This window comes from Ranitomeya imitator, chromosome 1 (genome assembly GCF_032444005.1).
Source record: "Ranitomeya imitator isolate aRanImi1 chromosome 1, aRanImi1.pri, whole genome shotgun sequence".
In the NCBI taxonomy this organism is placed as follows: domain Eukaryota; kingdom Metazoa; phylum Chordata; class Amphibia; order Anura; family Dendrobatidae; genus Ranitomeya; species Ranitomeya imitator.
Window position 1 is genome coordinate 1,053,255,701 of NC_091282.1, and position 14,595 is coordinate 1,053,270,295.

Below are 14,595 nucleotides of genomic sequence, written 5' to 3' on the forward strand. Positions count from 1 at the left end.
CACGTCAGTGGCTCCGGTACGTGAGGTGACAATTTCCTCACGTACCGGAGACACTGACTCACGTAGACACATTTAAATCAATGTGTCTCTGCACATGTCAGCGTGTTTTCACGGACCGTGTGTCCGTGTGCAAAACACGGAGACATGTCAGTGTTTGTGGGAGCGCACAGATTACACGGACCCATTAAAGTCAATGGGTCCATGTAAAACACGTACCACACACGGACGCTGTCCATGTGCAGTCCATGTGCCGTGCAGGAGACAGCGCTACAGTAAGCGCTGTCCCCCCCACGTGGTGCTGAAGCCGCCATTCATATCTTCTCTCCAGCAGCGTTCGCTGGAAAGAAGATATGAAAAAACCTTTTTTTTTTATTTTCGTGTTTAAAATAAAGATCCCTGTCCCCACCCCCCTCCTACCCCCTGTGCGCCCGCCCGCTGTTAATAAAATACTCACCCGGCTCCCTCGCAGCGTCCTGTCCTCGCCGCACCTTCTACTGCATGAGCGGTCACGTGGTGCCGCCCATTACAGTCATGAATATGCGGCTCCACCTCCCATAGGGGTGGAGCCGCATATTCATGACTGTAATGGGCGGCACCACGTGGTCCTCAGAGTCACATCTGCTTCTGAGGATAAGTTTATCCGAGTCACCAGCCTCAGAAATCGCAGGTTAATAGCAGCTCAGATTAGAGACCAGGTCAATGCCACACACAGTTCTAGCAGCAGATACATCTCTACAACAACTGTTAAGAGGAGACTTTCTGCAGCAGGCAGTGTGAATGTACAATTTTCATAGTCATGAAAATTCATAGTCATGAAAATACAGAAATATCTTTAAATGAGAAGGTGTGTCCAAACTTTTGGTCTGTGCTGTATACAGTATATATAAATATATATATATATATATATATACACACATATACACTGCTCAAAAAAATAAACGGAACACTTAAACAACAGAATATAACGCCAAGTAAATCAAACTTCTGTAAATCTGTCCATTTAGGAAGCAACACTGTTTGACAATCAATTTCACATGCTGTTGTGCAAATGGAATTGACGACAGATGGAAATTATTGGCAATTATCAAGACACACTCAATAAAGGAGTGGTTCTGCAGGTGGGGACCACAGACCACATCTCAGTATAAATGCTCTCTTGCTGATGTTTTGGTCACTTTTGAATGTTGGCTGTGCTTTTACACTCATGGTAGCATGAGATGGACTCAAACCCACACAAGTGGCTCAAGTAGTGCAGCTCATCCAAGATGGCACATCAATGCGAGCTGTGTCAAGAAGGTTTGCTGTGCGTAGTGTCCAGAGGCTGGAGGCTCTACCAGGAGACAGGCCAGTACACCAGGAGACGTGGAGGGGCCAGTAGGAGGGCAAGAACCCAGCAGCGGGACCGCTACCTCAGCCTTTGTGCAAGGAGGAACAGGAGGAGTACTGCCAGAGCCCTGCAAAATGACCTTCAGCATGCCACAAATGTGCCTGTGTCTGAAAGGTCCGGCACCTGCGCACTGCAGTACTTTACTCTGCCCTCAACAGGGCAGACAAAGTACGCCTGCGCTGGAGCCGCAGTGTGAATGCAAGAAGAGGACGTCATCGTAAGAAGATGGGAGGCCTCGAACCGGACCGCGACACCCATCGGACCAGAACCAGCCCCTGGGTGAGTATAATCTAATCTCTTTTTCTCATCTTTCAAGATGCATCTGGAGCATTACAGAATGCTGTAGATAAGTCCCTGATGCTGGTGGGCTTAGCTCACCTTCGCTTTTGGGGGTGACAGGTTCCCTTTAAGAAGCATTTCAAGTTCGTGGAGTGGTATAGCCAGACCTGAACCTGATAAAAAATCTTTTGAGAGATCTGAAACTCAATGTTGCTCAGCAACAACCCTGAAATCGGAAAGATGTGGAGAAGATCTGTATGGAAGAGTTGACTAAAATCCCTGCTCAGTGTGTGCAAACTTGGTCAAGAACTGCAGGAAATGTCTGACCTCTGTAATTGCAAACGAAGGTTTCTGTGCCAATATTAGGTTCTGTTTTTCTATTGTATCAAATACTTGTGTCGTGCAGTAAAATGCAATTTAATTATGTAAAAATGTGCTCTTCTGGATTTTTTTAAGATTCTGTCTCTCACAGTTGAAGTGTAACTCCACTAAAAATTACAGACTTCTCCATTCTTTGCAAGTTGAAAATTTTACATACCCTAGCAGAATTTTTGCTTTCTTGGCCTTTTTTCTGAGAATATGAATGACTAGCTGTTTCCAGCCAGCTAATGCTCGGCACGCTCATTGCTATCTAATATAAACATTGTGATATCTTTCTCTGTCCTTATCAATCTGCTCAGGTGTTCTTTGTTGATAACCAATCCTACGATTTTGTCGATATTGTTGTTGTCAATCAGCTACTGCATCATTGTCCGGATTTTCCTGCGGCCTGTGAGATGCACCTGGCGACTTTTCTTGGCTCATTTTGTTTGGGAGAATGCAGATGCAATTAAATGTACGTTTACCTTGGCTGAAGTGGTTGAATTACATAGAAAGGAAGTGCTGCTTGTGGTAATGTGGGGGGCGCAGCCTCGTGTGGTAATGTGTGGGGACGGAGCCTCGTGTGGTAATGTGTGGGGGCGGAGCCTCGTATGGTAATGTGTGGGGACAGAGCCTTGTGTGGTAATGTGTGGGGACGCAGCCTCGTGTGTTAATGTGTGGGGACGCAGCCTCATGTGGTAATGTGGGGACGAAGCCTCGTGTGGTAATGTGTGGGGATGAAGCCTCGTATGGTAACGTGTGGGGACAGAGCCTCGTGTGGTAATGTGTGGGGACAGAGCCTCGTGTGGTAATGTGTGGGGACGCAGCCTCGTGTGGTAATATGTGAGGACAAATCCTCGTGTGGTAATGTGGGGGGACAGAGCCTTGTGTGGTAATGTGTGGGGACGCAGCCTCGTGTGTTAATGTGTGGGGACGCAGCCTCATGTGGTAATGTGTGAGGACGAAGCCTCGTGTGGTAATGTGTGGGGATGAAGCCTCGTATGGTAACGTGTGGGGACAGAGCCTCGTGTGGTAATGTGTGAGGATGAAGCCTCGTGTGGTAATGTGTGGGGACGCAGCCTCGTGTGGTAATGTGTGAGGATGGAGCCTCATGTGGTAATGTGGGGGATGGAGCCTCATGTGGTAATGTGTAGGGGCGGAGCCTCGTGTGGTAATGTGTGGGGACGCAGCCTCATGTGGTAATGTGTGGGGACAGAGCCTCGTGTGGTAATGTGTGGGGACGCAGCCTCATGTGGTAATGTGTGAGAATGAAGCCTGGTGTGGTAATGTGTGGGGGCGAAGCCTCGTATGGTAATATGTGGGGACAGAGCCTCGTGTGGTAATGTGTGGGGACAGAGCCTCGTGTGGTAATGTGTGGGAACACAGCCTCATGTGGTAATGTGTGAGGATGAAGCCTCGTGTGGTAATGTGGGGGGACAGAGCCTCGTGTGGTAATGTGTGGGGACGCAGCCTCGTGTGGTAATGTGTGGGGACAGAGCCTCGTGTGGTAATGTGTGGGGACGCAGCCTCGTGTGGTAATGTGTGGGGACGCAGCCTTGTGTGGTAATGTGTGAGGACACAGCCTCGTGTAGTAATGTGTGAGGATGAAGCCTCGTGTGGTAATGTGTGGGGACGCAGCCTCGTGTGGTCATGTGTGAGGATTGAGCCTCATGTGGTATTGTGGGGGACAGAGCCTCATGTGGTAATGTGTGGGGATGGAGCCTTCTGTGGTAATGTGGGGGGCGGGATTATGTGAAGGGTGGGATTATGTTTGGTAATGTGGTGGGGGGTGGGATTATCTGTAGTAATGTGGTGGGGGGCGGGATTATGTGTGGTAATGTGGTGGGGGCGGGATTATGTGTGGTAATGTGGTCGGGGGGCAGGATTATGTGTGGTGATGGGGTGGGGGGCGGGATCATGGGTGGTGATGGGGTAGTGGGGCGGGATTATGGGTGGTGATGGGGTGGGGGTGGGATAATGGGTGATGATGGGGTGGGGGGGTGTTATTATGGGTGGTGAAGGGGTGAAGGGGCGGGATTATGGGTGGTGATGATATAATGGGTGGTGATGGGGTGGGGGGCGGGATTATGGGTGGTGATGGGGTGAGAGGGCAGGATTATGGGTGGTGATGGGGTGGGGGCTATGGGTAGTGATGGGGTGGGGGGCGGGATTATAAGTGGTGATGGGGTGGGGGGCAGGATTATGGGTGATGATGGGGTGGGGGGGTGTTATTATGGGTGGTGAAGGGGTGAAGGGGCGGGATTATGGGTGGTGATGATATAATGGGTGGTGATGGGGTGGGGGGCAGGATTATGGGTGGTGATGGGGTGGGAGGGCAGGATTATGGGTGGTGATGGGGTGGGGGCTATGGGTAGTGATGGGGTGGGGGGCGGGATTATAAGTGGTGATGGGGTGGGGGGCAGGATTATGGGTGGTGATGGGGTGGGATTATGGGTGGGGATGGAGTGAGGGGGTGGGATTATGGGTGGTGAAGGGGTGAAGGGGCAGGATTATGGGTGGTGATGGGGTGGGGGGATTATGGGTGGTGATGGGGGAGGTGGGATTATGGGTGGTGATGGGGTGGGGGGGCAGGATTTATGGGTGGTGATGGGGTGGGGGCTGGGATTATGGGTGGTGATGCGGTGGGGGGCGGGATTATGGGTGGGGATGGGGTGAGGGGGCAGGATTATGGGTGGTGAAGGGGTGGGGGGGCGGGATTATGGGTGGTGATGGGGTGGGGGGGCAGTATTATGGGTGGTGATGGGGTTTAAGAGCAGGATTATGGGTGGTGATGGGGCGGGATTATTGGTGGTGATGGGGTGGAAGGGCAGGATTATGAGTGGTGATGGGGTGGGGGGTGGGATTATGGATGGTAATGGGGTGGGGGGGTGGGATTATGGGTGGTGATGGGGTGGGGGGCATGATTGTGTGGTGATGGGTTGGGGGGCGAGATTGTGTGTGGTGATGGGTTGGGGGGCGAGATTGTGTGTGGTGATGGGTTGGGGGGCAGGATTGTGTGTGGCGATGTGTTGGGGGGCGGGATTGTGTGTGGTGATGTGTTGGGGGCGAGATTGTGTGTGGTGATTGGGTGAGGGGCGTGATTGTGTGTGGTGATGGGGTGGGGGGCGTGATTGTGTGTGGTGATGGGGTGGGGGGCGTGATTGTGTGTGGTGATGGGTTGGGGGGCGTGATTGTGTAGTGATGGGTTGGGGGGTGTGATTGTGTGTGGTGATGGGTTGGGTGCGAGATTGTGTGTGGTGATGGGTTGGGGGGCGAGATTGTGTGTGGTGATGTGTTGGGGGGCGGGATTGTGTGTGGTGATGGGTTGGGGGCGTGATTATGTGTGGTGATGGGTTGGGTGGTGAGATTGTGTGTGGTAATGTGGTGGGGGGGCAGGATTATGTGTGGTGGTGGGTTGGAGGGCGAGATTGTGTGTGGCGATGTGTTGGGGGTGGGATTGTGTGTGGTGATGTAGTGGGGGTGGGATTGTGTGTGGTAATGAGGTGGGGGCGGGATTGTGTGTGGTGATGTGGTGGGAGGCGGAGCTACTGTGCAGGGGGTGGGATTAGCGAGTAATCACGATGCCTCTTATATATATAGATAACACCAAAACTTTATCTCCACTCATGGTTAGTGGTTGGGTGAAGCCATTTATTGTCAATCTACTGTGTTTTCTCTTTTTAAATCATAATGACAACCAAAAACATTCAAATTACTCTGATCAAAAGTTTTCATACTCCATTTCTTAATATCGTGTATTGCCCCCTCTAACATCTATGACAGCTTGAAGTCTTTTGCGGTAGTTGCGGATGAGGTTCTTTATTTTCTCAGATGGTAAAGCTGCCCACTCTTCTTGGCAAACAGCTCCAGCTCCTGTAAATTCCTGGGCTGTCTAGCACAAACTGCGCGCTTGAGATCTCCCCAGAGTGACTTAATGATATTGAGTTCAGGAGACTTAGGTGGCCATTCAAGAACCTTCACTTTGTTCTACTTTAACCAATGACAGGTCGACTTGGCCTTGTGCTTTGGATCGTTGTTATGTTGAAACATCCAAGTACTTCCCATACGCAGCTTTTGAGCTCATGATTGCAAATTTGCCGAGTATTTTCTGATAACGTGTTGCATTCATCTTTCTTTAAACTTTGACCAAATTTCTTGTGCCGTTGTAGCTCACACATCCTCATAACATCAGCGATCCACCTCCAGGCTTTACAGTAGGAATGGTGTTCCTTTCATCATAGGCCTTATCACTACAAATTACCTTGTTCCAGATGTTTTGAGGCTTGTCTCTGTGCTGCTTTGCGTATTGTAAGAGAGATACTTTGCGACATTTGCGCAGTAATGGCTTTCTTCTGGCGGCACGACCATGTAGCCCATTTTTCTTCAAGTGCCTTTTTATATTGCATCTTGAAACAGCCACATCTCTATTTTTCAGAGAGTCCAGTATTTCAGCTGATGTTATTTATAGGGTTTTCTTTGCATTGCAAACAATTTTCATGGCAGTTGTGGATGGCATTTCTGTTGGTCTACCTGACCATGGCTTTGTTTTTACAGAGCCCCTGTTTTTCTATTTATTAATCACAGTTTGAGCGCTGCTGCCTGGCATTATCAATTCCTTTGATATCTTTTTGTATCCCTTTCCTGTTTTATACGGTTCAACTACCTTTTGCCATAGATCCATTGACAATTCTTTAGCGTTTCCCCATGACTGACAATCCAGAAATGTCAGTGGCTGGTTAAAAGATGCAAGAGTCTGTCTGGATCGCAGAAACTCACTCAGCTATTATGCACACACTGATTACAAGCAAACAGGTCACAGGTGAGAATGTTACCTTTAGCATCCATTCAAACCCATTTGTCAATTTCTGTGCATTTTATCAGTCCAAAATCACCAGGGTATTTAAACTTTTGATCAGGGCATTTGGATATTTTGGGTTGTCATTATGATTTAAAAAGAGAAAACACAGTAGTTTGACAATAAATGGCTTCACCCAATCACTAACCATGAGTGGAGAAAAAGTTTTGGTGTTATCATTCATATTCTCTGAAAAAAGGCCAAGAAAGCAAAAATTCGGCTGGGGTATGAAAACATTTGAGCACAACTGTGTATATATATATATATGTATATATATATATATATATATATATATATATTAGCTATTGAACCCGTTCTACGCCCGGGTGGTGAGCATTTATATTGGTATATGGTCTCCATCATGTGCTGCTGCCATCCTGCGCCCGTTCTGTCATGTGCTGCTGCCATCCTGCGCCCGTTCTGTCATGTGCTGCTGCCATCCTGCGCCCGTTCTGTCATGTGCTGCTCCCATCCTGCTGCCATCCTGCGCCCGTTATGTCATGCGCTGCTGCCATCCTGCGCCCGTTCTATCATGTGCTGCTGCCATCCTGTGCCCGTTCTGTCATGTGCTGCTGCCATCCTGCGCCCGTTCTGTCATGTGCTGCTGCCATCCTGCGCCCGTTCTGTCATGTGCTGCTGCCATCCTGCGCCCGTTCTGTCATGCGCTGCTGCCATCCTGCGCCCGTTCTGTCATGTGCTGCTGCCATCCTGCGCCCGTTCTGTCATGTACTGCTCCCATCCTGCGCCACTATTGTATTATATGCCCCCGTATGCTGCTGCCATATAAAAAAAAAAAATACCATACTCACCTATCGTCCGGCTCCACTGCAGGTGTGTCTTCAAGAAAATGGCGCCGGAAAGCGCGGACTGCGCAGGCGCCGATTCCGGCAGCAGGAATCGGCGCCTGCGCAGTCCGCGCTTTCCGGCGCCATTTTCTTGAACACACACTCCGGCTCCTCTGCTTGTGACTGGACTCTGTCACAGCAGAGGAGCCGGAAGACGGAGCCGCAGGCAGCGCTGGAACGGAGGACAGGTGAATATACCTACCCTCCCTCCTGGCGCGTTCACGGTCCCTGACTCTCCGGTGGAGATCGCGGTATGCGTTCAGTGCTTACGCATACCGCGATCTCCTGGGAGCGTCACTCTGTGGGGGCCAGACTGCGCCGGCGCTTGCGCCTGCGCAGTCTATAAAGGCTTCGGACTGAGTGACGCTCCCAGCGTTATATTATAGATATACATACATATGTACACTCACACATACAGTACATTTATTGTAATATGTAGTTTTTTTTCTAGTAGCAGCAGAGGTGTAGAATGTGGGTAGGTGTAGGTGTGGGAATAGGATCCGTTGACACCAGCGCAAACCTTAACTGGGTGTGCGTCCTCGGACACACATTCAGCTGAAGTGCATTGCGCTGCAATACATGCTGCCGGACAATCAGAAGCCAGCAGCTCACGTCATCATGTATGTGACTGGGGGTCGCATGGCAGTGATGTTATGCGCTCCTGCTGCTTGCACGCTGAGTCACCTGCCGGCTTCTGAAAAAGACGCCACGTGGCAGGGAAGCGGAGGGAAGGGGAGTATAATCTTTTTTTTTTTTAGTGCATTAAAGGACAGCAGCAAAATGGGGGACATATACCAAGCTGAGCCCAGGATGGGGAACATATATACTCAGGATGGGTGATATATATTCACCGGGATGATGCCCAGGAGAAGGGACAAATATACATAATAACATACATACCAGGATGTGCCCAGTATGGGGGACATGTACATTAGGATGGGGAACATATACTGTATTCCAAGATGAGGGATATACATACCAGGATGGAGGTCATATATACCAGGGTGAGGCACATATATAACAGAATGGAGGACACAGCTATATACCAGGATGGGATCAGGATGAGGGACGTATATACCAGGAAGGAGCCCAAAATGGGAGACATTACTACATAATGGGGGAGAGTGGCTACTTGTATGTCTTTTAGAATTTAGAATGCTACAAGGGCTCATACATCTGATCACCATGCAGGGGCGGGGAGGCAGCAGTGGCGAAGCACAGGTCCAAATTTTGCATTGGGGCCCATGGGACTCTAGTTACAACACTGAATAGCAGACAATGCTTCTCTTTAGATGTAAATGATTCTCATTATTCTCGTGCTCTGATTGCTCCACATCCATGCATAACATTAATCACTTATGTGATTTAATACGATAAGCTAATAAAATGCATGTTAAATGTCTTAGAATTCATCAACAACAATTGTTACATTGATGAGAAGATTAGAAGAGTGTACATTTACCTGTTTAAATTACAAAATGTCACAGAAGGGAATTCAATCTTGTCCATATATTGAACAGTCACTGAAGTAGTTGTCGGCCAGCTGAAATAATTGATAACTCGAATATAGACTTGTGTTAAGGCTGCAATGACAAAAATCATGACCACAGCAATCCAGAGCACTCTACGGATTTGCCCACTTGGTCCAGAATTACTTTTTACGAGGTTATGCAATCCATGGAAGGAGGTGGAAACAGCAAAATCATGGTTAAACTTCCGACGATCTTCTACACATGGAGCTGTATGCTTTCTAAAATAGGAATGTATCTTATTCCAGAAGGCTAAAAGAAAAGTGATAATTACCATTATTTTATAGAGTCTGTCTATAATACTGATACACGGTTGGAAAACGATAACACAACACATAACTGACATTATGAGTTAAATGCTCGTATCATTAGGGATCATAGGGCCCATCAAAGAAAATAATTCTGAGCGCCCACCCTTCATGGTAATGTATGCTTGCAATCACATTGAAGTATTTGCTATTGACATTGCATATATTGATATTATTAATAAAATCCATAAAAAATTCAACCCTAGTAATTTGCCCCAAACTCAGCTCCAGGTCAGTCTTTAGAGCCCACTGTTGTATCAGAGTCCACCAAAGGAATTTCTGGTAAGTTAGTCTAATTCTGGTGCAAAATGAATATGAACTGCACAGTTATAGTCAAGGGTGCCAGTGAAGAACTTGTCACCGTCATAGTAATCCAACTGAAGACATATTGCCTTATCCATATTGTTAATAAAGTAGTTTTCCCACAATAACAAGTAATCTCCTATTCGCAGGATGTACTGCAGGATTACTTGCTTTTCGCTGTGGGTTTTAGTTTTGAGACCCCCAGTGATCCTGCCAACTGGGCTTGGCAGTGCCCTTTCTTGAATGGTGTAGAGGTGCGCATGCCCAGTCTCCATTCCATTCACTTTCTACAGGACTTCTGGAAACATCTGGGCACCGTACTGAGCTTTGTCCAGCAGTTCTATAAAAAATAAATAAACTGGAGGTGGAGCAAAAAACGTTCTTAGGGTTTTGGAGGCCACATTCTCAGGATCCTATCAATAGGAAATAACTTGAGTTTTTGAGAAAACCCTTAAATCGTTATCTTAGGGTACCGTCACACAGTGCAATTTTGATTGCTACGACGGCACGATTCGTGACGTTCGAGCGATATAGTTATGATATTGCAGTGTCTGACACGCTCCTGCGATCAGGGACCCCGCTGAGAATCGTACGTCGTAGCAGATCGTTTGAAACTTTCTTTCGTCGTCTAGTGTCCCGCTGTGGCGGCATGATCGCATGGTGTAACATATATCGTGTACGATGTGCGCATAGTAACCAACGGCTTCTACATCGCACATACGTCATGAAATTATCGCTCCAGCGTCGTACATTGCAAAGTGTGACAGCAGTCTACGACGCTGGAGCGATATTGTTACGATGCTGGAGCGTCACGAATCGTGCCGTTGTAGCGATCAAAATTGCACTGTGTGACGGTACCCTTAGTCTCCAGGTTTAGACAGTCAGAATACATGACGATAATACAGCTATTTTATAAGCTCCAAGTGTTCAGTCCATTTGGATCTTTCTTAGAAGTAATTAAATAAAGCTAATGAAGCATTGCATGAGGAGCCCACTCTTCGCATCTCTCAGACATGTTTAAGATATGTGCTCAAAAGATACAAAAACCCCATAACTAAAATACTATGCAAACAAGATATATAGCCAAACCCCATAATTAGAATACTATGCAAACAAGATATATAGCCATAAATGAAGTTCTGTTTATTAGCTTTGATCATAATTTCTACATACCGCAAATATCAAGTATAACAAATTTAACAGATCAGTATAATTTTTAGCACAGTGTCTTCTTGACCAAGATGAAATGCTACATTTAGAAGACCTGCAGTATCATATCATTGTATATTCATAGAAATAAATAATAAATGTGAGGCTGCTATAATCACTTCATAAATACAGGGTTATTTAAGTTTAAGGCTTTCATACTACCTTCATGATGCACATTTGACTTATTTGGTTGGTCCATTTTGCAAAGAAGAAAATGATGAATTGATGTGATGTGTAAGTATAGATGTAGTTTTATAGGAAGCCCAGTGTGGGTGGAGAACTTCTTACTTGTGCATAATCCAGTTGTTAAGCTGCCTGCGTTGCTACAATGCACTTCCTATACTAATAGTACAGGCCTAATAACACTAATGGAAGGTCAATAAAATCTTCTGATCTGAATAAGTGTGATCAACAAATTACAGCAGCGATGTCTACACAATTGTATGTTACAGAAACAAGTCTTGAAGCCATACACAAAACGCGCGTCAGGGGTGTTCTTCTCTGGTATGACTTTCACTTTGGCATGCCTTTTTTCTAGTATGGCTACTGCTTAATTATTTAGTTGTATTTATATAGGACTTGTTCCACTTTTTATTTTTGGATAGGATCTGCTCTTGTCGGGGGCCATGCCCCCTATATATATAATGTGCTTTGTAATCAATATGCTATAGTAAGTGTGCTTTATACATAACACACTTGGAATCCTGTCAGTCATAGCCTTAAGTAACTTCCTATAGGAAAGATTCCTCAACACACTGGGCTGTTTTGCTTTATTTCCCTCAATATTAACAAAGATTTATTCTCATGGATATGTGTATCCCTGGGTTTAATGGTGGCAATACTATGTACAACCCATGCATATATAATATATATCATTGTCTAATGTGTCTCCCAATATTTCAATATCATTTTCAGCTATTATTTATGAGACAGCTTTTTATTATTATATATTTTTGTACATGTATTTATGGTAATTATGGCGTTGTAATACTGGCATTCTCTGTGAAGTCTACCTCTGTTTTAACATCTCCTTTTAATCAGGTTTTATATTTTTGTTTTATATGTTCCCAACAAAGTTTATTGAATTTTACTTGTGTCTGCTTTTCTCCTATTTTTTGTAGGATCTAAATTATTACTTGGGATGGAAGGCCTCTCCTATGACGAGAGGTTGGAAAAGATGGGGATGCTTGGCTTAGAAAAAAGACGTTTCAGGGAAGATCTCATATATAAGTATAAGCCCGACTAATTCATCTCTCTCCTCACTACTCCTCCGCTTCCCCCCTCTGCAAATCTCTTTACTGGCTCCCATTCCCTCAGCGTATCTAGTTCAAATTACTAATACTGACCTACGAAGCCATACACAACCTGTCTCCTCCATATATCTCTGAACTAATCTCCCGATATCTTCCCTCACGTAATCTCCAGTCCTCCCAAGACCTCCTTCTCTCCTCCACACTTATTCGCTCCTCACCCAACCGCCTCCAAGACTTCTCCCGAATATCCCCCATCCTCTGGAATTCTTTGCCCCAACATGTCCGACTATCAACCACATTCGGATCCTTCAGACAGAACCTGAAAACCCACCTCTTCAGGAAAGCCTACAGCCTGCACTGACCCCGCTGCCTCTTCATCACCATCGGAGCTACCGCCTCATCAACACCGGAGCTCCTGCAACCGTCAACCTACTGTCTCCTTCCCCATAATCCTGTAGAATGTAAGCCCGCAAAGGCAGGGTCCTCGTCCCTCTGTATCAGTCCGTCATTGTTAGTTTGTTTACTGTAAGTGATATCTGTAACTTGTATGTAACCCCTTCTCATGTACAGCACAATGGAATCAATGGTGCTATATAAATAAATAATAATAATAAGTAGATGTGTGGCCAATACAAAGGACTGGCAAACGACTTATTCCTTCCAAGGACCTGGGGATATTTATTGCGTGTGGAGGAAAGGCGATATGGTAAGTATGCTATTGTAAAGTAGGCATTGACGACAATAGTGGAATTGAATGCAAGAAGACAAAACATGAAATTTCCTTCATCTTTAAGTGGTAATAAGCTAAAATAATATGCAGATGGCATCAAGAAAAATATTGTACACATTAGGCTACAGTTACACATGATAAAAACCGCATTAAAAACGTTAAAAAAAAAAAAAGAATTGAAAGCTTACTTTATGCTAAATATTTGTTAAAACTTTTTTTTAAGGAAACAAAAAACAGAAAAAATATCACCAAAATTACCTGTGCACTTATTTTATTTTAAATACTTTTAGATTAAACAAATTTTATTTGGACTGAGACATAGCTATAGTGGTTTAAGAGCAAATTTACCAGGTTACTAACACTTAAAGGGAACCTGTCACCTGAATTTGGCGGGACTGGTTTTGGGTCATATGGGCAGAGTTTTTGGGTGTTTGATTCACCCTTTCCTTACCCGCTGGCTGCATGCTGGCTGCAATATTGGATTGAAGTTCATTTTCTGTCCTCCATAGTACACGCCTGCACAAGGCAAGATTGCTTTGCGCAGGCGTGTACTATGGAGGACAGAGAATGAACTTCAATCCAATATTGCAGCCAGCATGCAGCCAGCGGGTAAGGAAAGGGTGAATCAAACACCCAAAAACTCCGCCCATATGACCCAAAACCAGTCCCGCCAAATTCAGGGGACAGAGTCCCTTTAAAGGGGTCCCACAGGTTACTCTCTCACATAAAGAGACACTGCTATTATAAATGGCAAATGGTGGTATAGGAGGGGAGCCCTGATCTAGTGTTGGCACTGAGGCACAGAAACTACTTAGATGATTGAATTTCTGGCAATTGATAGTGTATGTGATGCTTGACAGAAGCACAAGAGGGAGCATCACTCCAATTTGTAGCCCTGCAATTAAAATTACACACATTTATTTTCTGAGCTTAAAAAGAACCTGAATACTGAAGAAAAAACAACAACAACAAAATGCTATTTACCTGCAGCCATAGTGGTTATATGCAGGTAAATAGTGTTTAAACACATGCTCAACCGTTTATCTGAGAAAGCATGGCAGCTCCAATTTAACTGCCACATATCTTTGCAATGCTATTTACCTGCAAATTACCACTATAGCTGCTGGAATTGCATGTTTTAGATAGCATAAATTAATTCTATAGTGCAGACCTGGGCAAAGAACAGCCAGAGGGCCACATCCAGCCCTTTGGCTGTTCCAATCTGGCTCTAGGACAGAGGCAGCCAAAGGGCTGAAATAGTGACCCACAGGATGCACCCTGCCTGCCATCCATCTGCCTCCGCCCAATGTCACCACTATTCGCTTAATCAGGATGCAGACAGCGGTTGATACCTTGGTGGAAGAGGGGTCGCCGGCCCCTTTTCAAATCAATAAGGCCGGTTTCACACGTAAGTGGCTCCGTTACGTGTAGTGACACTGACACACGTAGTCCCATTCAAATAAATGAGTCTATGCACATGTCAGCGTGTCTTGATGGACCGTGTGTCCGTGTGAAAAATATGCAGACATGTCCATTT

General features: G+C 46.0%; 1 protein-coding gene across 1 annotated transcript in view; it reads right to left on the bottom strand.

Annotated features, from left to right (window-relative positions):
• The window catches only part of ASIC5 (acid sensing ion channel subunit family member 5), a 71,558-nt gene extending 57,506 nt beyond the window's left edge, over positions 1-14,052 (bottom strand). Inside the window, exons 1-2 of the mRNA XM_069743846.1 lie at positions 14,043-14,052; positions 9,189-9,507 (exon numbers count right to left, since the gene is read on the bottom strand). Coding sequence (XP_069599947.1) covers positions 9,189-9,507; positions 14,043-14,052 — 329 coding nt within the window. The remainder of the gene's footprint in view (positions 1-9,188; positions 9,508-14,042) is intronic.
• Positions 14,053-14,595: the final 543 nt, after the last annotated feature.